Raw genomic sequence first — 23759 nt, forward strand, 5'->3', positions numbered from 1 at the left:
ATCCTTCTTGCGCATTGTTTCCAGTATCGTTTTTTCCTTCGACGCTCCTCGCCGAGCGTCTGTATTTTAATCTTTACTTCTTGCTCCCTTGCTTCCTCATCCTAGATCTTCCTTCTGCATTGCGTGATGGAAGGACAACATATAATGGCTCAGGTGCATATCCAGACGCCAGTGTCCTCTTCCTCGTCGTCATCTTCAGTGACTGGGGAAGAATCCAGGAAGCTACCGAATCAAGTACGAGCGGCAGCCCGGGAAAGAATGGTGGGAGGCCGTTTGTTGGATAGCCATAGCTTGGATGGGATAAGCCAGGTGTATGGAGCATCCAAGGCTCAGGAAGGAAGGCGGGCCACCATATCCAGTGCCTTGGAGCTGGAAGGGACAGTGAGCCATGACGGGGACCTTACTCACTTTGTGGCCAACAACCTGCAGATGAAAATCAAAATGAGCTCCCGGGGCAGTCTGGATGACACAGAGCCCACCTCCTCATCGTCAATGTCATCACAACTGTCTGTTAGAGGCAAAACTGCTGATATACCTCCAATTGATCCACAAGTAATCCGAGATCTGGAAAAGCTCACAAGGGATGTGGCACACAAAGTGGACCAGATGCTGCGAGTCTTGAACAGCGCTATCCAGAATATGACAGCACTCAGTGTGGGCTACATCCAGACTTACCGGGATGCTGTGGACAGCTTGGGTGAATCAGTGGACATGAGCATCAAAGGGATGTACACTCTGATGGCACGGTGTGAGGAGCTGGACCGTTCCATGCAGCCCGTCCACACCCTTGCTAAACAGATCCGGGAGATTAAGAGGACCCTAGAGATCTTTGAGGCACTTTGCAAGTAGCGCCTTTTTCAGAGCAACTGATTAACTTGTCAAGTGATGGGAAGTGAGGCAGGGTGGACACTGATTCAGACTCCAAAAAAAGGGAAATGATATGTATGTGTACTTTCTTGCACTATATCATAGCGACTGTAATAAATTATGACAGTGTTTCTCAAGATTTATGAAATCTTGCCCTGTTTGTTATTTATTACAGTGTCTTCGCACACCTAAACTAGGAAGCTCATGGGCTCACCTGCCCATTTTATGCAACCCTGCATCTCCCCACCACTTATGCTGCTTTACCTACATTCCCTGTACCTCTCCCAGCCCGACTCTGCCTTCAGCCTGCAGTTCCACTTCTCTCGTCAAGCCTAGTGGGATCCTGACCTGCATTTTAAGCGACAGGACTGGACTATTTATAGGCCATCTACCAATTTGATATGCTCTTTTTTGCTGCTGAAAATGAAGCAATAATTTCCATGTGACCAATTGGTGTCAGGGCTCAGAACCTCTTTCAAAAAGTTCAAGTCTTAGTATCTGATTTTTCCACGATATATTATTGTGGAAAAACATGCAGCATGGCTATACGAGAGGACAACTGAGCAGCTGTAACACAAGGTGTCCTTTCCTAACTTAGTTGGTTACACAGCAGCCCAAAAAGCATCTTGGACTAGGGGACAGGGCTTGTCATAGGCATGATGTGATTTTAAGGGCGTTATGGGGTCCAGGATTTCTTCACATGGGGTTGGATCTAGACTTAGGCATGTACAACTGTGCTGGCAAAAGTGGACTTTTCTGCCTCTTGCTCCCCACAGCAGCTCCCTCAACATGCTATACAGAGGTTGTAGGATGCTGCTGAATGGGGTGAGCTGTGGTGCACGGGAAAGGGGGGCTACGGGACCTTCTGCAAAGCAGAACTTCTCCGTTTACCAATCTCGGATCCGGTGGCTGATTTATTATATTTATATCTTGCCTTTTTTCCTTGTAAGACACTCAGGGTTGCTTTCATAATTGTCCTCTCAATCTTATCCTCAGAACAACACCCTGTGAGGGAGGTTGGGCTGAGAGTCTGTGACTGGCCCAAAGTCACCCAGCTGGCCCCGTGGCCGAGCGGGGACTCGAACCCGGATTGCCTCAGTCCCAGTTGCACTCGTGACCATTATACCACACTGGCTCTCTGTTAGTAGTTCTTAGTATATTCTTAGAGAGTTATGAAAGTTCATCTGTATAAGTTTCTCAAATAATAACTGTCAAAAACCAAGATAATATCCCAATTAGGATGCTTACATACCAATAAGCTAAATAATTATCATCCCTTCTATTATATTAGGGTATGCATCCTTGAATTACATCAGGAGTAATAACAATTTCTGTCTGCACTTTGGTTTTTTTCCCTTAATAGTACCCACATCTCATCTATTTATATTTCACTTTTCAACAAAGATTGGCTGAAAAAACAGCTGATAACTATTAAAAGCCATCATGAAATGATACAGTATATGATGTAACAGCACTTATATTAGGTGGCAGCAGAGTGACGAAAGAAAGAAGAGACATATTTGCTACTCACAATTCTAACTTCAGAGGGGTTTGTTTGTTGCATTGCATCGTGGTTGCCAAAGTCTGCCAGTCTAGCTGATTTCTTCTCAGCATTTTAAAATGAAAGCCAATAGCCAACCTTCATTAAATTCACCATATTTTACTGATTAGGACCTGATAGAATACTGGTGCTGGAGATGATAAAGGAACTGCTAAGATGTTAGTCTGTTGCTTCTTCCACACTTTGCTTGTAGATGACTGCTGTTTGGTGTTATGGCTCTTTCTTGGGTGATACAGATGATATTTCTTGGGAGGAATCCAGTGGTTTTTAGACTCTTGGTGGACACCCAGGTTCTCCTGGTGTACCTCATGTTCATAGTCTTTTTGGATCCAAAAACACATTTGGGTATTTAAGAAAATGCTGTGGACATCACTGCAAAATGAACTCAGTGGAGGATGTGGCAAATCACATAATGGCTGTGGTGGGGGGCTGATTAGTCAAGGGGTGAGTGGGGAGAGAAAAACAGTGGGGGAAATGGAATAGTTGCTTCTTGGCTCCACTCCATTTTCTTCCAGTCGCACAGACTGTTGCCCTTTGCGCACACTTTCTTCTCTCTGCTCCCAGCTGTTAGCCAGGCTCTTTCTCTCCCGAACCCATCCTCGGTGTTTCTCTCCTGTCTCCCGCAACAGCCTTCTTTCTTTGCCACCCAACCTTCAGCCTTGCACTTTCTCTTCTATTTATCTATTCATCTTGCCATTTCTCCCCACTCCAAGCATCCAGCCTTGCAGTTTCCACACCAGCACCAGCACCTTGCTTCACTGTCTCCTCTCTCCTGCCGCTTCTATCCCCTTGACTTGCTTTTTCTCCCTGCCTGCTGAATAGTGGATCACTGGCAGGCTCAGGAACAGGAAAGAAAACCTGATACTCAGAAGCGTTCAGTGTTTTGTTTTGTTTTTGTTTATTGAAGGGGATGGGGAGTGAAGAATTGTGTTGGTACCACTAGAGGTGCCACAGACTTCATGACACCCATGGGGACTGTACTGTTTTCCTTCTGTTTTATAGCTACTCCACTGTGGGCATTTGGGCATGAGGCATCCTGCTAATGCTCATCTTCAGTGATGACTTGTGCTGAGATACAGAGCGTCTGGTACAATCGGTAGATTTCCCTGACCAAATATTATTTTTCAGACAATACAGGCTTGGTTATGATTGCTGAAATTAGAATCTGCTTTGGTAAAATGTCAGCATAGAAGAACATAGTTATGATCTAAAAGAATGGGCCCGAGAATATACTGTTTGTGTAGCCAGATTTTAAAGGGCCCAACCATGAACACACATTTTATGTCACCTTAAAGTCTTAGGAGACATACTTAAGTGGTCTAGCTTTGTGGGAAAACTGTGGTTTACAAGAATAAACCAAAGACTCTACACAGAACTGTGCTTTTTTTCAAAAAAAGAAAAGCCGAGGAAAGTTTCGCCTGTATCTGAGCCCCGGCACTTCTGTGCTTAAAAGTTAAACACAGGAGTCAGAAAGTAGCCAATGCTCTAGAGCAGTAATTATGGCAGAAAACAAAGGCGCTATCTCACGCGGTGAGGATGGGGGCGGGGAGGTTAGAAGTACAAACGTGAGAGAAAGCTGTGCTGTGATATAAGGGTTGAGGGGAACCTTTCAAAACCTCTCTATGCCCCTGCTTCATAAAGGGTGACCCTCAAGTAATACCGCTCATCCGAAAGCAGCAGGCGAGGGCAAGGCAGGAGCGGCCACGCGCCAACGACTCCCGCGTGGGCGGGACAATTAACCAGGCGCGCGAGCCTGTTCCGCGCCTATTTTTAGAGACGCCTCCGGCCGGGCGCCGTTGGAAAGTCCGGGCGCCGCCAAGCGGAGTCGCTCCTGAGGGTGGCAGGAGGTGGCCGCTCCGTTTCTCGCTCCTTCCCGCCAAGTTTTGCTTTGTGGGTCTCCTCTAAAGCACAGACGGGAGAGGAGATGGGGACTGGGGAAAGAGGTGATAAGCAAAAGAAACTCCACAGCACGACATCCCTTTAAAAGTGGTAGTGGATGGTAACCTTGAAAGGGTTGCACAACACGAGAAAATAATAAACCACTTAATATATAATTACATAAGCTTCAAAGTGAAAAATGTTATGTTGTGCTTTTAGTTAAAAACAAACCTGGGAATAACAAAAATAGACATGCTGTTCAGGATCTAGGAGTAGGAACTGCAGAGTAAAGGCAGGGTTACAGCGTTTGCGGTATGCATGCCAAGATAGGGATGTGAGATACATTTTAAAAATCGGTAGAATTGCTTATAAGATTAGTGCAGGGCACTTGTCATATTTATTGTTTAAAACTTTGTAGACAATATTACTGTCTCTTGAGATTTTAAAACAATCATAAATAAAATCTGTAGATAGTAACTTACAGCAGATTAAAATTCCTAGGTTAACAAAAATGGTTTTGCCTAGTACATGGTTGTTATGTGGTGGCAAGTCATCTCATCTTTATGGTAACCTTATGAATGAAAGCCCTCCGAAATGTCTTGTCCATGGCAGCTCCATTTAGCTCTTCTAAGTTCAAGACTGTGACTCCCTTTAAGGAATGGATCCATCCCATGTTTGGTCTTCCTCTTCTGTCTACAACTTTATCACTATCTCTTCTCCAGTCACTTCTCATGATGAGCCTAAAATATGACAGCACTGAGAGAGTTATAAACTTTTCATTCAGCTGTAGGACAATTATGGGTCATCCCTTTTTTTTAAAGGTTGGCTCTTGTTCACAAACACTGCAACCATATACAACATGATAAGCATTACTTCTGTAAAGTGTAACTCAAACAAACAAAAACTACTTTTAAAGGGGTGCTGTTTTTGAAATGATACTGCCAGGAAATGCTTTGATTGCTATTCAGATACATCCAAATAAGTTCTTTTGAATGGTGAACAGAACTGCTGAGCAGCATTGCTTGCTGATGTTCAATATACAGATGCAGTGATCATGCCTATATCTTGCGAATGAAATTAAACACAATCTAGTCTTACATTATATAAAATATGAAGAGGCTAGTACCATATCTGCAACTTCTGCATTGGTTCTTGGTATTGTGGTTAATTGTTGTAAAGGGCCAGAATCATGCAAACCTTTTCTGATGCTGAAATTAACACACTGATCTTCTTGGACAGAGTGAATATGCAAATATATCCATGTAGAATCCTAGAAGAGTAGAGTTGGAAGGCCATTAAGGCCACTGAGTCCAACTCTCTGCTTGATACAAGACTCTAAGTTAAACCAGAAGGCTGTCCAACTACCTCTTGAATGCCTCCAGTGTGGAGAGCCAGCAACCTTCCTAGGTAATTGGTTCCATTGCCTTACTGCTATAAACAGTCAGGAAGTTTTTCCTGCTGGCCAACCTGAATCTGGTTTCCTGTAGCATAAGTCCATTATTCCATGTCCTGTACTTTGGGATGATTGAAGTCCTCACTTACAAAACTATATGGAAATACATTTGGAGAGCTGTCCAGAGACAAAAGTGATTGGATGGGCTAGAGATATCCCAAATAAATAATTAGAAAAGATGATGTCATGCATACAGATTTGTGTTGAAATTAGTTTTACATTTCACTGACAGGAATTAAAATTAGAAACACAACACACTGCTGTTGGTCCCATTAGGAAACTAGTTACTAATGGATTATCTATTATACGTAAAACAAAGACAGGGGCTTGTTAAATATACTATTAGCAGCCACAACAGTGAAAATTCCTCCTCAGAAATCAACATTTTCCCATGAAGGCATAAGCCCATAGTCCCCATAAACACAGACAGTAGGGCAGAGGAGGGGAACATTTTTCCCTGTTGAGGACCATATCATCTTGGCAGAAACCTTATGCCACACTCCAGCAGTGCACTAAAGTCAAAGAGGTCAGAATTACAGGTTTGATTCTTGCTTTTGTTCACTACCAATTAGAGCGAGAGTGAGGAAAAGCATTGGTGTCCTGACATTTTCCTTCCTCGGTTTGTGCAATGTTCTCTCCATCAGTTTTGTAGCTGGGGGACAGAGCAAGACAGATTAAATAATACAAGAAAACAGAGTGGGCGTAGGGAGGGGCATCACTTGCATTTTGTGATAGAGAGGTACAGGGGCTTTCAACCTTTTTTTGCTCATGGCTCCCTTCTTAGCCTCATTTACCTCTTTTATTTTATTTGGAAAATAGGTACCAACTGTATTGTTTATTAATCTAAAATGCATATAGTTGATTTCTAATGAATAATAATTACATATATTACAGATTGTATTTTTCATTAAGATATTTATTGTAAACTGTAGTAATTTTCAAAATTTAATCTGCTAGCATTAGCATAGAGAATGAGATGTGAGAATTATGACAAATTTGATCATATGCCTGGCAGTTAAGCTTGGGTGGTCCCCTCACAAGCTTATTGTGCCTTGCTAGAACTATGGCATGGCCCTCTGGAGGCCCATATGGCCCACACTGAGAATCACTAGTCTAGAGAAAAGGGAGTTTCCCAAGGTCTGAAAAAGAGGCTTGAGGGTCCCCCACCTCTTACTTCCATGGAAGTGGGACTGACTTCCATGTAAACATGCATAAGAGCCAGTGTGGTGTAGTGGTTAAGAGCATGGGACTGGGACTCAGGCGATCTGGGTTCTAGTCCCTGCTCAGCCATGGAGCCAACTGGGTGACTTTGGGCCAGTCACAGACTCTCAGCCCAACCTACCTCACAGGGTTGTCGTTGTGGGGATAAGATGGAGGAGGAGAATGATGTAAGCTGCCTTGAGCCCTTTGTAGGAAAAAGGCAGGATATAAATCGAAAAATCGAAAATAAAAATAAATAAATGCATAAGACAATGCTGTAATCCTTACTATGTCTAGGAAACAAATTATAGCCTCACCTATTCACCTGCCTTTTTTGTCTCCCCTCTCTCAAATTTTATATTGTACCCTCCATGGGGCAGGGCCCTACTTTCTTATCCTATGTAAATGTGCATCATGCACAGTGGTGACACCAGTTAAGATAATTGGTATGCTTTCTGTTCCGTTCCTTCAGTCAGAAGAATATGTACTCAGTGTCAGGGGAGGGAAAGAAAAGGTTCACATTTTCTGCTTCACAGTACCGAAAGCAAGGATATTTGAGAATAAGACTTCAATGTGTTCTGTTAAAATGTGCACGTGCACACACGTTTCAGTATTTATCCTGACTGTAACATTTATTTCCACAGGTAATGGAAAGAATCTGAGTTGCCAGTGCAAAAAACAGCAATTGCTTAACATGTTTGAAGAGCAATAAGATATACTAATGTACAATTTCAGAAACAAAATGATGTCATAAACTTCTTTTTGAAATGAAGGACATGCATTAAATGTTATTATTTCTGCAACGCTCCGGGATATGGATGTTTCTGTTAAGAAGAGTAACAACTCTAACTTGGGGAAGTGACTGAGTTAAAACCGTAGAGCTTATACAGTTGCTGCTGCCTAGAAAGGACTCAGAAGGAAGTACAGCTGTAGAAGGGGCTTAATCATGAAGGGACCTTCCTGTTGCAAGCCGATCTCCATAGCTAGACACCTAGCAGCATCCCCATGCCCACTCCTTAATGAAAACAAAGCCAACAGGGAACACGTAAGGGAGGCAACGCCAAATAACAAGGTTTGACTGGGCTGCAGTAGCAGCATCTCAGTAGGCAGTATAAGGAGAAGACGAAGGGAAAGGGGCTGTAAAAGAGGGGGGGAGTCAAAACAGTAACGTAATCAGGAAATTGTCGTTGTGACAGGAATGTAAGCATTAGGGTGGGTGAAGCAAAGGAGACCTGCCCCCTTTCCAGACCAGGGGAACACAGGATCTATATAGTTCGTTAGAGGATCGCTTCAGAAATGAAAAATCTTACTGTATTGTGGTGTAGCTTTTTAAAAAAAACCCTGTTATGTGGACCTCCATGAAGCTTGGGATTGACTGTTCTGTTCTATCACAATCTGTACATATTATATCTGCATGAATTAGTGGGACATATCTATTATGTAAGATGTTTGTTTAGGAAGCATGTGCCACAGAACTATCTGGAACGTGTGTGTGGCATTTCATTTATGGTCCTCTGTAGTGCACTCGTATATGGTGATTATTTTGAGTGTTACAGGTCTTCAGACCTATAACACATCTTACCCTGCACAAATCTGTTTCTTTCCCCACAATCAGGACTCCCTAGTGTTAACTCCACTGTGACTTCCTGTATGGAAAGTGGGAAAGAAGAATGTGTCCTGGATCTCCAGGACTCCAGCGAAGAAGAGACACTACAAGGTGAGGAATGAGTGAAACTCTTGTAGCATAATGGTTACAATATTGAACTTGAATCAAGAAGCCTCTTGTTTCAGATCTCACCTCTGCCACAGCCTTACAATATGAACTTGGGTTAGCCACCATTTATTAACAGCTTTCTTTAGACATCTGAAAATGAGACAGTATAGAACAGATCCTCAGGCCTACCAGAAAGAAACCTAGATGTAAAACTTGATTTCACATTCTTCCCTTCTACAAAACCCAGGAGGTTGCCCTTTTCTAGTTTCCTTGATCTCAATCAAAATAACTCATTTCCATTCCTCACTTTTTGAGGTTTCAAATATTCTGTCAATTCTTCTCAATTTGTGGGAGATTCCAGATAACATATATTGACTACTTAGATGTATTTAACCTTTTTGCTAAATTGTGTGATGCAGGAAACAAGTGTTGCTATCTGTCTTTCTCCCATTACTACCATGTGTGAGACTGGTGTTGAGCAAGAACAAGACTAAAATGAGGTAGGTGTTCAGTTGAGATGTGGTAAACTATTATTCTTTCTAGACTTAGAATGTATTAAGTAGCTGAGGGAAGTGAGAGTCTGTACTGAAGCTCTCTGTACAGCTGACTAGTTTTCACACAATCAGTTTTGAAAGTTGAACTCTATTTCATCTTGAAGGTGCTTTCAGAGCAATTAGTGCTATTGGTCAGGACATGCAACTATTCTGTCTTTTCCCTCTTTTTTATGGTGGCATTCTTATGAAAAGAAATAAAGACTGAAGAAGTGGTGGGAAAACATGGTGAGCATTGTAAGTTGAGGGTATCATCTAGATCCCCTCCCTTTAAAATGACATAAGGAAGGGTGATTGTATTAAAAGAGCCTGGTCTGGAAGCACCACAAGCCTTACAGAGTTGGTGTAGGTAAGATTGAATAATAACAACTGTAGTTTTAACAAAGGGCCCTATATTTAAATATAAGAAAACCTATTGCCATTCTCTTTTTATACTCTAACCTTACCCATTATTATATAATTTTCTTTTAATGGCAAAATTGTTGGCAACAGTAACCTACATAATTGGAACTGTTTTACAAGGTTTTGTGGCAGTTTGAAGCAGGAAGAAATCTGATTCAAGGAAGAGTTCCCACTGAATTTGTCATTATGTATTTTAACATCTCTAGCCTGTCCTCCCAAAGCACAAAACTGTGTACAGTATAAAGTTCTACATTTAGTTGTAATCTAATTTTTCTGACAGATAGCATTGAGATGATAAATGAAAAAGAAGAAACAGAACTGCAGAGCATACGGAAAGAAGACAAGAAGATTCATAGAAGGGCAGAAATGCAGCAAGAAGTCTCTCCAGAGAAGGGAGTTATGAAAGAAGGTTGTCCAGCAGTAACCACCCAACATGAGGCCAGTAATGGTGAATCTGTGATTTCTGTGGAACAGGAATCTACAGATAATCTTTCTGATAATGACAGGGTACCCAAAGCCACCATTTGCCCTGACTGTGGGAAAAGCTTTAGTAACAGCTCTCATCTAGTCCGGCACCGTCGTGTTCATACAGGTGAGAAACCATACAAATGTCCCCACTGTGACAAGAGCTACCGCCAAGACTCCCACCTAGTTCAGCATATGCGCTCTCACACAGGTGAAAAGCCATACCGCTGTACTCACTGTGGCAAGGGCTTCTCACAGAGCTCCAATCTCATCATCCACCAGCGGACACACACAGGTGAACGGCCCTTTACTTGCCCAGAATGCGGACGGAGCTTCAGCCACAGTTCTGATCTCATTCAACACAAGCGGATACATACAGGTGAGAAGCCCTATGTCTGCTCCATATGTGGAAAATGTTTTTCGCAGAGCTCCAAAGTTACCCAGCACAAGCGTTTTCACTCTGGGGAACGACCGTTTTCTTGTGGGGAATGCACTAAGACATTCCGTCTCCGTGCTGACCTGGTGCGCCACCTCCGTGCCCACACTGGTGAGCGGCCATTTGGCTGCCCAGAATGTGGGAAGCACTTTGCTGAGAGTTCCCACCTTATCCGACACCAGAGGATTCACATGAGCGAGCGACCCTTTCGCTGTCCAGACTGTGGGAAAGGGTTCAACCAGAGCTCCAACCTCCAGCAGCACCAGCGTGTGCATCGAGGCCAGAAACCTTTCAAATGTGATGAGTGTGGGAAAGGTTTTGGTGTAAGCTCAGCACTTTTGCAACACCAGCGCACACACACGGGTGAGCGGCCCTATTGTTGCAGCCAGTGTGGGAAGAGCTTCAGTGTCAGCTCCACCTACCACATACACCAGCGCATCCATGCTGGCCAGAAGCCCTACTCATGTGCCGATTGTGGGAAAGGGTTCGTGCGCAGTTCTGCTCTCCTTCAGCACCAAGCCACCCACACAGGTGAAAAGCCTTTCCGATGCCCATACTGTGGAAGAGGCTTTGGACAAAAGTCAGCACTCTCCCAGCATCGTCGAGCCCATGTAAGAAGAGGAGACACACTGGCTTTGGTGGAAGGGTGGGAAGCTGCTGGGATGGAAGGTGTTGGAGACCAAGGGATAGGAGGAGGCATGGACAGAATGTGGCAAGGCAATGGAATAGGGATTATGGAGCAGGAGTGGCAGGGAGATGGGGATGAGAACATGAGGCAAGAATGGGAGGATGATGGAGATGAGACTATGAGGAATGAATGGCCGGATGAAGTGGATGAGAATGTGGAGCAACAATTGCAGCAGAATGGTAGAGAGAACATGAGGCAGAACTGGAAGGGTGGTATGGATCAGACTGTGAGGACAGAATGGCAGGATGATGAAGATGAGAGAACAGAGCAGGTCACACAGGATGACTGTACTGAGAGCATGAGGCTAGAGTGCCATGATGATGATGATGATGAGGAGGAGGAGGAGGAGGAAGATAGGGTACAGGAGAATTTGCAAGCTGATGGACATGAGAACATGAGGTTAGAGTGTCATGATGATGATGGAAGCGCAGAGGAAGATTTGCGGGATGATGGGGATCAAAACATGAGGAAAAAGCATCAGGATGAGAATGTGAAGCAGGACTGGCAGGATGATGAAGTACAAATTGTAAGGGAGCAATGGAGGAATGTTGTAGATGAGAATTTAAGGCGGAAAAAGCTAACTGTGGAACAAGAGTGGCAGGACAGTGAAGATGATAGTGAAAGTTGGCTGGGAGATGGGGATGATAGCTTGGAGGGAGAGGGGAGACAGAGTGGGAGACCAGATTGCCGAGATGAAGATGAGGAGTCTGTGGAATTAAATTGATAGGCTTGGATGCAGTAAGAAAACGAGAATGGGATGCCTGGGGAGTTCATGTTATAGTCAGGCATGGCAAGCCACTCACTCAAGGTGTAGTGGAGGAAGAAAAAAACAACTGTACCTTGAGCCAAAGTGATCTAATTCTTTTGCAGCAAAAATAGATATATTTTTGTTTGTGGGAAATTCTGCTGTGGCTGTCTCCACTTGAAAGTGTTCCTAACTCCCAATACCTGCATGCCTGTGCTACCATCAGATGACTGCCATGGTCACACTGAATGACGATCCAGCTCCCTGTGTTGTCCTGAGTCTTGTGCCATTTGCTGATCAAATTAATTCCAAATTGGGCGATTTTATTCAGTCAGTTCTAAAATCTTACCCTACCTATGTACATGGTGTGCCATGCTTCCCACCCCAAACCATGTTCTGTTAAAAATCTGTGACGCTCCATTCCTGCAGTAGGTGCCTTTTCATAAAGGGGCGGGTGCCTTTTTAAACATGTGAGCAATTCTCATTGCACTACTGAGATTGACTTGGTAGCAAGGTTATCTCACCTCAGTTGGAAAGCTTTCAAACCATTGGCTTAAAAGGTGCTTTGTGAGCAAAATACCATTAACACTGTTTATTTTCACAGTTATTGTTTAAGAGCCCCGAGGAATCTGGGGAAATATGTAACACTCCAGTATTTAATTAGAACAGCTTTTAAAACTTTTACTGCATGTTCCAGACCCTTAACCCTCCTAACTAGTTATTTTTGTAATATTCTGATTTCCTGCCCTTATCTATGTCTCTGTCTTATGAATTAATAAATGCTCTTTCTGATTTTACTGAAGTGCCCTGAATTTATTTAACTTAGGGACATGGGCTATACCTCTTGTAAGCATTTTTTCAAAGAAATGTTATGATATATACTTGCATATAGCTTATGAATTTTGAACAGTTATTTATGGGTATAATTTGCAAGCAGAATGAGTTACAAGTGCTTGCATAATTTAGATAGCTGGTAAAAATTCCCTTCACAAAATCCATGAGTTGAGTGGATGTGTGAAGGCAGCTTGGACTTGCATTTCATAAAGAGCTGAATGTCAAGCCTCTTTTGAAACTTGTGAATGGAATTTCAGTAGCAGATTGTGGCATGGTATGGGAATTATTTGCTCAAAAAAACCCTTAGAATTCCACATGGCATTCCCAAAAGCCTGGGGGTACTGAAATACCTCTTTGATTCTGGAAAATAATTTCCATTATAATTAAAATGGCCTATCATAGTTGTGTATTCTGATCCAGTTTCTGTGAAGCTATTTACTAAATTAGTTGCATGGTACATTCCCATACTGTGTTGTACCATATAGGATATTCTGAAAGGCAGTTGCATTGTGGAAGGCATGTTTACATTATTAAAATAATTTTTTAAAAGCACTTCTTGTATATTGTGACTTGCACAATTCCCATTTGAAAATCTCTGTTAAAGGCCTGGAAAAGCTTGATGTGTGCTTGTACAGAATAATTACTCTAATATGCAATTGAAGAACAATGATGAGGAAAGATCCTATGTGGCAGGGATGGGGTTGAGGCCCTTAATCCTACAGAGAGCCATATATTGCTCTCTGGAGGATGGAACTGCTGTTTTATCTTTTTTTTCATTCCACTAATTTCATCTGTCTCTACTGTTCTCTCTCTCATATATACACACACACACAGACTCTCCACACATTGATGCTGATGCAGCCAAGCAGCATTACAGAAACAGCAATCTTAAATTAGGATCATTGTGGGAGGGATTTAAAGCTTTCTCTCCACAGCATTTTAGGTGAAGATTGCTATTTCATACTGCTGTTAACATGTAAATCATAAAATAGTACAGTTGGGGAAGGCTATGAAGGCCATTGAGTCCAACCTTCTGCTGTTTCCAGGACACCAGCTTACACCATCCCTCTCAGATGGCTGTCCAGTTTTGCCTTGCATATTTCTTGTGTGGGAGAGCCTGCAACCTCTTTAGGCAACTGGTCTCACTGCCGTAACGTTCTGACAGCGAGGAAACTTTTCCTGATATCTAGCCTGAATCTGGGTCATCACAACTTGAATAGTCACTTTGATTGTATTAGGATCACTTGGGAGGATGATTTTAAGATCTCCCCTACCCCAAGACCACTTTTCTTTGCTGATAGCTGGTTGGTGGGCTGTGCCTCCACACGCAACAAAGAGAAGCATCTGAGGGCCACATGTTGCCTACCAGTGTTCCATGGTTTCTTACCCAGAAATGGTGGTCTCTCTCACACATGCACACACTCACACACACAGTTGCCTGGGGTGTCCATCAGAGAGAGAGCAACAACAAGTAAGCATGCCAGTCCACATGAATTCAATTTCTACTTTCATTTCCTGGTTTCTGGCTACTTCATCATGTGTACCTGCAATCTGCTGCTCCCATTTATACAGATGATAGGCATCATTCCAAGAAAATCCGTGGAAACACCACAGACAAGTGCAATCACAGTTCCATTGTCCACAACAGATGTGCAAATGGCAGAAAAGTGATTACAGTCCTCACTGTTAGACTTGGAAAAAGTTCTTTTCTGCATACTGAATATTTAGTCCAAATATCTCAAGTATAATCTTTGGGAAGAAAATGAATCTGATCATTTAGGCTCAGTTTCTCCATCCAATGAGTCTGTAGAACATTTGGCATTTGGTATATCCCCCTCTACGTTTTCTGAATTGACTTGCTTCTCTGTATCAGCCCCTTGTTTGTCTTCCGGTTCTGACATCCTCATGAGTTCTTCTTGAAAGTTCATTTTCTCCTTGTAATTACGTTTGAAGAATCCAACCTACAGGGCAAAATGGAGGGAAAACTTTTAGCAGCATGAATAAATCACAATTTAAAGCTTTTGGTAGTCTTTGGCAACATATGGATTGGGTTTGCACATCATGCTATCCCAGCCTGCAAATAAATTGGTGTGAGATGTTCTGTGAACAACCTATGGTACACCTTGTTGATGACTGAGTTTACCATAGCTTGTTTTCAGTTTTCTAGCTGGCTCCAGCAGGTATCTCAGGTAACCCATCTTGTATCTTCCTCCCTGCTCTGATCCCTACCCCTTTTTGTTTGCCACTTTTTAAATTCTTGCAGCATCAAAAATGTACATTTGGAATTTTTAATTAACAACTGACTACTGAAAATCGCATGACTATGATCATGTTTACAAATTATTATTTTTGGTCTTTTGCAAGTGCATTCTTACAGTTGTTTGATATGTGCATACTTTCCCAGTCTACTTTGTATAATTGAGCTGTCAAGGAAGTGAAATGAATTAGATAATGTTCATGGAGATTAACAAGGTGAGACTGCATATAGGCTAATTTGTGCACAGTTGCCTAGCACCAATTGCCAAATTGTCAGTTGAAGAACACTGATAAAGCAGAGGGAGGTGGCTACCAGTGGTTGGCAAACTTTAACAAAATATATGTTGTGCACTGTATGTAAGCAATTTTATAATTTCCCAATTTTTTAGTCAGTTATGTAACTTGTGGGAGCACAGTTCCATGAGTGCACAAATTGGCAGCCTTTCTTGAGCAATGTTGGATTTGAGCTACCTGATGGCATAGTGCAGCAGGTACTGACCATGGACTTTGATCTAACAAGGCTTCAAATGGGTTTTATTTTTGCTTTTTCTTGACAGATCTCAAAAGGCAAGTTGTTAAGGGAAATCAAAGGCTTGTGTTAGCTTGCAAAATAGTGCTGGTATGATTATCACTCCTGTTGTTGCAAGATCCTTTTATTATTCCTGATAGTTCCTTTTAAAATGAGGTTCAGACAGGTGAATTTTGACATTCTTATGTCTTTTTAAGGATGACACAGAGTGTTGCAGTAAGCTGTCAAAATTTCTTCTCCCCAGAAAAAGGAGTGGTTTCTTGAACTAGAGTCTCAGGAAAATGTGCATCACCCTGAGAATTTTCATAGAGAAAGAAAAGGATCTTGCCACAAAGGTGATGTAAATCACACCACCCCCTTTTCATGAGTTAAGATAACTCATGCCTTTGCTTTCCCCCTTGACAGCTTGCTTTTTGAAAGCTGTTAAGAAAAAGCAAAGGGAAGAAGCACAGCATAAAATGAAAAAAAAAAAATGCACACATTGAGTGCTCGGTGGCTAACCACTGACAAACTGTTCAGTGTGGTGCTCAGGTACTCTGAAGAAGCTGTCAGTGGCTGTCAAAATAGGCATAACAAAAGCTGGCCGTCAAGCCAAATTTCGCAGTCTCCGGAAAAAAGAACAGAAAAGTGTGGGAGAGCCACAAGGAGCTGAAATCAGCTCACATTTGCACTGAGGAACACTCAGCTGCTATCTGTTGCCCTTGCTTGAGCACTTGTAGGGCAGCTGGTCTTGGCTAGGTCAAGAGTGACAAGAGACTTGCTAAGCTGCCTAGACAGCCAATGGGCTATGGGGTGGTGTACAAATGTCATATACATAGCTATTCGCTAGCTGATTCCACAATGGGATCAGTCAGGCTGGACTGGATGGCATAACAATTCATTTTGGTTACAATAGCTCCTTCAGCAATCCATGGATTTTCAAGGTGCTTGTTTCTGTCAAATCAGTATAATGCAACAAACCCAACAAATCTGGGTTCCCTTTAAAACGGAGTTTTGAAAGGGCAATGAGTGATTTCCTACAGGCAGATAGGGCTGAATATATGCCAGTCACAAACCATGCACTGCACTGTCAAAATTCTGTTTTTAAAGTAGTTCCAAAAGGGCTGGAATACAGTTTGCATTTTTTTTCAAGAAGCTACTGCCTCATGAAGAAGTGCAAAATGGGCATCAGCCTGAGAAAAGGTGGGAAAGGCACAGTGAACTGAAATTGGTTTGTAACTGTGGTGGGAGGAGGGCAGAGGAGTTGGAACTGGAATGCACACGGTCATTTAACACCCTTGATCCAGACAGTCTCTTCAAACTGAAGTAAATTGGAACTTCAGACTGAAGTAAATTGGTGGGAGGTGTCTCCCACCTCCAGAAGAGATCAATAAAATTGACTAGTCACTGTCACTGAATAAGAACAATTTGCACGGTTAATAGAGCCCTGGAGTTTGTAACAAATAAATCCAGATTATGTAAAAAGGAAATGTGAATGTCTGAAACAGAAAACACTATTGATAGTAAAATGTATCACTCCGATTTGTCAAAACTCTAGATGCTGAAATTTAATTTCTTCTTTAACTGTTTTTTTTATCTTTTGGGGTGTGGTCTCAGTAATTGTGCAAATTTTATTTATGGATTTTTATTCTACCATTTCTTATAATACATTATTTATTTATTAGATTTATATCGGGTCCTCAAACTTTTTCAACAGGGGGCCAGTTGACAGGTGCCAGCAGTGTGCAAGGGCCGCCAAGATGGTGCCAGTGGGGGGGCGCGGGCCGGTGCGGGGGCGGGACGTGTGCATACACGCGGTGAGATGGGAGGGCGTGCGGGATGAGGCACCGGCTTGCTCACAACGAGATCGTTTTCTCCAAGCAAGTCCAAAATGACCTTCTCGCGAGCAAGCCACACCCCCCCCATGCACAAATGGCAAGTGCAAAACCTCTGGGGCGGGCGGGCCAGTTAAATGGGCATGGCGGGCCTGATCCGGCCCTCGGGCCTTAGTTTGAGGACCCATGATTTATATCCTTATTTTTCCTTATAGCAAACTCAAAGTGGTTTACATCATTCTCCTGCTCTCAGTCTTATCACCACAACAACAACCCTGTGAGGTAGGCTGGGCTGAGAGTCTGTGACTGGCTCAGAGTCATCCAGTTGGTTCCATGGCCAAGCAGGGACTAGAAGCCAGATCATCTGAGTCCTAGTCCTATGCTCTCAACCACTACACCACACTGGCTGTCTGAATAAATATCTAGAAACATAGAAACAGACAAGTCAGAAGGGGTCTCCTGGGCCATCTAGTCTGACCCCCAGCTCCAACCAGCTCTGATCATGAAATACCTACCATCTAAAATACAGTATGACAGGCACAAAAAATATAAACATCAGTTGAGCATGCATGAAGTAACCCAATAAAACTTGCCCAAATAAATCTAAAACTGTCCAAAGAGATAAAGCATTTTTAAATGACTAGCAGAATCATTGCCATTCTCTGAAACACAAATGGGGAACTCCTCATGAATTTGTACAATTGATCAAATTCTACAGTTAAGTTTGATTAAAGATTTTCTCCTAATGCAGAACCTTCTTGGATTTGAAACAGTGGAAACTTCCACTGAGTATTAATATGGTTTGGTAAAGGACTGTACGTAGCAGAAAAGCAAATGCTCTATAGGCAAAAGGCCCCAGGTTTAATTCTCAGCACCTCCAGGTATGGCTGGAAAATACTCCCATCTGAAACCCTGGAGAGCTGTGGCCAATCAGATAAAACTGAACTAGATGGACCAACCTTCTGATTCTGTATAATAAAATACTTTCTTACCAACTGAAAAGGGAAATTTGGGTATTTTAACAGTGTTTGTTTTAAACTCTACTACTGCCAAGAAGTAGAACTTCCTAAACTACATCCAGTCTTACCTTGTAAAGTACTCCAATAATAAGAAATAGCAAGAACAAGCCTCCTACAACACTGCCTATTATAATTGGGAGATTGTTCATCACAAAATTCATCTCCACCCTGGTATCCTGTGAGGAAGAGAACAAAACATACACAAATTAATAATATTGAGTAAAGTCTGAGATGAACATCCTGGTTCTGAAGGACACAATTCAGCAGGGGAAAGGTTTCATTCAAGGCTAATATACTAACCCAATCTTACATTTTCCTCCAGCAAAGGCCTCTTATGTAATAGCTCTTTCCAAATAAATATCACAGACAGAAAAGACTGATATTTCATGCTTCTAAACTAGAAGCCCAATTATCAAATAGTCCAGAGCAAAGGCAACTGGTACATTTTTAGGGGGAAACAATAGACTACTGCAACTCTGAATTATTAAAACAATAAACCATATGCTAGGTTCTTGTGTGACTGTTTGATAATTCAGCCCTGGTCAATACAGAATCAATCTCTATTTTCGGGGGCAGGGGTAATCTAATCCAGGATCAAATACTGCTATTTCTGATTGCTCTGCAACCATTACACAGACCTTCTGAATGGACCTCACAGAACACAGACCTCACAGAATGGACCTCTGAGATTTTGTATAAATGAATGTTGCAAAGAATGAATGCTGCAAGCAATATGAGCTAATTTTTAGTAAGGGAAGAAAAAAATAATCCTAGAAGCACCCACTACCTGAAATAGAGCAAATTCATGACCGTAGACATTTGTGAATCTTCTGGTGTTAAATGTTAACCACAAGGCTGTGCAAAACTTGGACTGAGGGAAGTGCTAAGAGGATAGAGAAAAGAAAAGGAAAGACAAGCTGTAGATCAAATTGTATGACATAAACCATATGCAAAAGTTCTCAGTTTTCAGGTAAGCAAGAAGTCTGCTTCTAAGCATATATGCTTGTATTAAACAACTTAAAAGTCACATTGACTGGGTTCAGACAACACAGCAACCTGCACTAAAGGGTAGGGTATGAGTTGTCATTGAACTGTAGGTTATCATCCAGCTAAGATAACTAACCATGGTGACCAACTCATCACTCTCAACCCATGGTTCATTAGTACAGCTGGGTTCAGACAATATGATAATTGACATTTCAGCAACCACCCTCAGTCAACTTTTACTCATCCCTTGAATGTGGGTTATAGTGCTGTCCAAACCCAGTCATTAACTTGGTGATTGTCTTGAGAGGTGAAAGAAACCCCCTCAAAGACTGTACATGTGTAGCTACAGTTTATAAAAATAGAGTAAGGACATCACAAGATGTGAAGCATGTTTGGCCAAAATGAACAGATGATTTATCTTCAATATAATGGTAATTAAAATATTCAAAGGTACAGAAGAGCTCTCACCTTGATGGCAGAGCACTTGCTTTGCATGTAGATTCATCAGATTCATTCCCCAACACCTCAGGCAGGGCTAAGAAAGACCCTTGCCTGAAATCCTGCATTGCTGCTGCCAACCAGTGTGAACAGTACTGAACTAGCTGAACCAGAGTTGACTTGGCATGTAACAGTTTAATTCCAGTTTAGTCAGACAACAAACCCAGGTCCCAGTTTGTGTCCAGTACACATTATTCTTCTTGGACTATTTATCAATTTACCTCAGGTTTGTCTTTGAAATACATCAACCCAGTAATATTGATTGTAGAGGAATTTATTGGTCCAAGATCACATTTAAAGATGCGGTATTGGTCAGCTACACATTGCTTGGAAGAAAAAAAAGGTGTTAAAGGAAAGATCCATCTATACTTAAAATATCTTTCTCAGATTACATTGCTAGAACTGACTAGTACTTGTGACCAAATATTCATATCTATAAATAGCAGGCCATGCAAATTTGCTTCCAGGCAATGGCAGTAGAACCCAGAGAGGAAGGATGAAAGACATTTGGGGTGTCATCTTTGTCCCAGAGATTGACTGTTGCTGCTGTTTCCAAAATGAGACAAGTCAGAGGAAGAATAACCAGGACTGGCTATTCTACCTGTGGTAATTATTCCTCCAACACAAAGAAGGAATCACCACCACTGGCAAAAATGAAGTTGCTTTACTGATAAGGCATTTCCTGTGGTAATTTTTTCACATTATTGCAATAGTTAAATTATAGAATGGGCACACCAAAAAGTGATCTACATAAGAAGGTGAAGATGTTAAAGGCAACCTGTCTAGCATGGAATGCAAAACTCTAAAGAAAAGAAAAAAGAAAAGACTCAACTATTTAAACCTAGGGTTATGCTTTCTTCACAGAAAAAAAACCAGGACATTCAAGGAGTCCCCTTTGATGAAGAAATTCTTCAGGTAAGCTAGTTTAGGATTGGAGCTGAACTGGCAGATGAAGAATAGCAATGCCCCATGAGGTCATGTTGTAAGGTACAGACTCACACCCGGCAGGCCAGTGCTGCCCCCATGGAATCAACAGCAAGCTGGTTGCAATAGAAGCTATTACAGGTTGCTCATTTTCATTTGCATGTGAATGAGAATTCATGACCCATAGTTTAATCCTTTTTTTACATCTTAAGACCAAGATCTGTTGCCCCATATGTTCTGGGCTACCTAACAGTTTTGATCTGTTAACAGCACTTCTAGGGAAAGGAGCTTAACCCTTCACATCCTTCATTCACCTCTTTATCTCCCTACTCTTATATCCCAATATACACTACACTCCTCCAACTTTATCACCCACCACCATCTGAAGGTCCCTACTCCCTCACAAGACTTTTCATCTTTCTCCCTTACTGCACTTTATTCTTGGAACTACTTCCCAGACCACCTGTATGAGATTGCCTTCCCTCACTCCAAATTTCTCCATAAGACCTATATTTCCTATGAAAGCTTTGGTACATTTCCCTAGTTCACATACGCTACACTGCAGGATGAGCAGACTTCAGGTTTGTTAGATCTAACAGGTGTTTTAACTACAGCCCTGAGGTACACCAGGTGTAAAAGAGCAGCTGCAGGAGTACAATAGATGTACAGTCAGAATTAAGGATTGCAATGCCTCTGAGTACTCTGCCTGATAATTTAGCTCAATTGGGGAAAGGTACACAGAGGAATTTCCTTACTATCTATTCCTTACTTTACATTAGCTAAAGGATAATGTAATCTCTGGTCATATTCTGGGGATACAGGCACATACAAAAATGACAGCTGGCAGTGAGAGGAGCCAGTTCTTCCATTGCAATCCAAGCCTTCATTCAAATGGGAGGCAGATGAAAAAGGCTGTGTAACTTTCTCCTTGCTAAAAAAGGCATGGAAAAAAGAAAAATGAATGAGGTGAACTTAATTACATCTGTGAGTCATGCCCACTGATACTATCCAATCCTCAAAGGGCCTGGTCAAGGCATTTCATCCCCATACCTTCACGCACTTGCCCACCTGTCCATCAGTAATCAGCAATTCTTGTTGGTCAACTGTAAATCATCAGAGATCTACTGACAGATCCTGATCGCCCCATTCCTGCCCTACTATAACCAAAACTTAGTATACCAGTACAAGAGAGCAATTAGTTCTTCACTTATGTAACCTTCTCCCCCCGCACATCCCCCATACTTCTACCATAGTTGTACATGGCTGGAACTATATTTATTTAACTAATAATCTTGGCACAGATTTTAAGATACAATATTTCATCCTGAGATACTCTACCTCGACCAACTTGGAATGGCTCCGTATGCTATTGCCCAGTGGAAGGGCTTGACAGACCACAGAGGGATCCTAGGAGGAAGGAAATTCCCCATCACGATCATCATTGCCATCATCATTTATATACTGCTCAATAGCTGAAGTTTTCCATGTTATCATACATCACTTATGTAAGTTTTAGATTAGTGTATCAGATTGTTAAATGAACCATTGGCCATGCATATTTCCAATGAGGGTTTTTTTTAAAATTTGCACTGCTGTATTCATCCTTTTTCTACCCACAACAAATCCAGGAAGGAGAGGAAAATGGAACAGAAATGCAGTTTTTTAGCAGATATGGACAGGAAAATGTGCCACTGAGGCACACCAGGAGGTGTTGTCCCTGGGGAAAGTGGATGACCAATCAGTGTTGGATGGGGGGACTCTGAAATTACAGAACAGCTGTCTTCTTTTCCCTTTCCTTTTTTAAGGAGACACAGCCTATTAATTGCTGTCTTCATGACCCACTTTGAAGAAACAATGCCTTCAAATGTCAGGATGACAGGTAGCAAAGGTGAAGAAGGAGCAACATCCAGTGGTTTCCTAGTCAGGCTGTGAAACTTACTGAGCAGGTTGTGGTTTGCAAAAACTAGGAAAATCTCATCCACTTGAAATGGATGAGAAAAAGCAAGCAGGCCAGCTAGTTCATTTATTGTATGCTGTCCCAAGACATATGTAGTGGATGGGTTAGAAAAGTTTTTGATAAATAAATAAATGGAATGAAACTTACCAGAAAAAGTCAAGATTTACATCCCCATCATACCCTTATTTCCTCGGAAGTAAAGCTTTAGTCCACTTGCCCTGTGCTACAGGCACATTTTGTTTACAATTAAACATACCGCCCCCACAAGAAAAAGTGAGTTCAAATGGCGCTATGAACTTGACAATGGCTTCAAAATGCTGAGAGAAAGGGTGAGTGGCAACCACAAGGGTCCAAGAAAGGGGAGGGGGACTATGTGGACAGAATATAATGAGATGCACACACTGGAAAAGCATCCCCGCCCCCAATGTAGACAGTGCATAGGAACTTGACACTTACACCAGAAGAACAATGACTGGCCAAGCTACACTCCCTTTATCTGGAAGTGCTTATCATTCACCTCTCCAAATGGCGCTGAGGAGTTCAATGGGGATTCCAACCTATCCTTTGCTACCCTGATCTAGCACTAGGGGGTGCTGAGTTTCCATCTTGCACTTTCATTTCCCACTCAGCTGTTCTATATAACACTTACTGTTTGGATATTATCCACATTCCACATCAAACTCCCAGGAAAGGTGGTTGGCACTTTCACAAACGCCATCACTTCAGGAAGTGGGGAAGTCTTTATGACTTTGTTTTCTACCTGGGGTTTGTGAGGGAGGGAAGGAAGAAATAGATAAAGAAGATTCAACAAGTTAAACTGTTTATGGCCAGTAAATAAGCCTTGGGAAAGACATTAACCTTTTAGAAGGAGGTCAAACTGAAAAGCCAGGAAACTACCAAATGATCAGCAGTTTTGAAAAAGGTGAGGCAGAACCCCTCCAAAAAAGGTGAGTTTTTGCACCTTTGAGCTAACTAGACTCA

At 42.1% G+C, this 23759-nt stretch overlaps 3 protein-coding genes across 3 annotated transcripts in view; 2 read left to right on the forward strand and 1 right to left on the reverse strand.

The window, feature by feature from the left end:
- On the forward strand, window positions 1-1006 carry LOC123032255 (BLOC-1-related complex subunit 6-like). The gene has a single exon (XM_044448016.1). It carries the CDS (start codon window positions 127-129, stop codon window positions 847-849), a length of 723 nt encoding a protein of 240 aa, XP_044303951.1. The 5' UTR covers window positions 1-126; the 3' UTR covers window positions 850-1006.
- The window catches only part of ZNF771 (zinc finger protein 771), a 32594-nt gene extending 19837 nt beyond the window's left edge, over window positions 1-12757 (forward strand). Inside the window, exon 6 of the mRNA XM_044448000.1 lies at window positions 10144-12757. Within this exon, the coding sequence (XP_044303935.1) occupies window positions 10144-11939 (1796 nt within the window). The 3' untranslated portion in view covers window positions 11940-12757. The remainder of the gene's footprint in view (window positions 1-10143) is intronic.
- A 1527-nt stretch (window positions 12758-14284) lies between these two features.
- The window catches only part of ITGAL (integrin subunit alpha L), a 57834-nt gene continuing 48359 nt past the window's right edge, over window positions 14285-23759 (reverse strand). The window contains exons 25-30 of the mRNA XM_044447981.1: window positions 23428-23538; window positions 22160-22228; window positions 20119-20223; window positions 19200-19295; window positions 18481-18588; window positions 14285-14755 (exon numbers count right to left, since the gene is read on the reverse strand). Of these exons, the coding sequence (XP_044303916.1) occupies window positions 14567-14755; window positions 18481-18588; window positions 19200-19295; window positions 20119-20223; window positions 22160-22228; window positions 23428-23538 (678 nt within the window). The 3' untranslated portion in view covers window positions 14285-14566. The remainder of the gene's footprint in view (window positions 14756-18480; window positions 18589-19199; window positions 19296-20118; window positions 20224-22159; window positions 22229-23427; window positions 23539-23759) is intronic.

The sequence above is a fragment of the Varanus komodoensis genome, unplaced genomic scaffold (assembly GCF_004798865.1).
Source record: "Varanus komodoensis strain SLA01 unplaced genomic scaffold, ASM479886v1 scaffold53, whole genome shotgun sequence".
Classification (NCBI taxonomy): domain Eukaryota; kingdom Metazoa; phylum Chordata; class Lepidosauria; order Squamata; family Varanidae; genus Varanus; species Varanus komodoensis.

Excerpts from the sequence above, each read along its gene's own strand:
- LOC123032255 (XM_044448016.1), top strand. The coding sequence starts at position 127 with ATGGAAGGACAACATATAATGGCTCAGGTGCATATCCAGACGCCAGTG.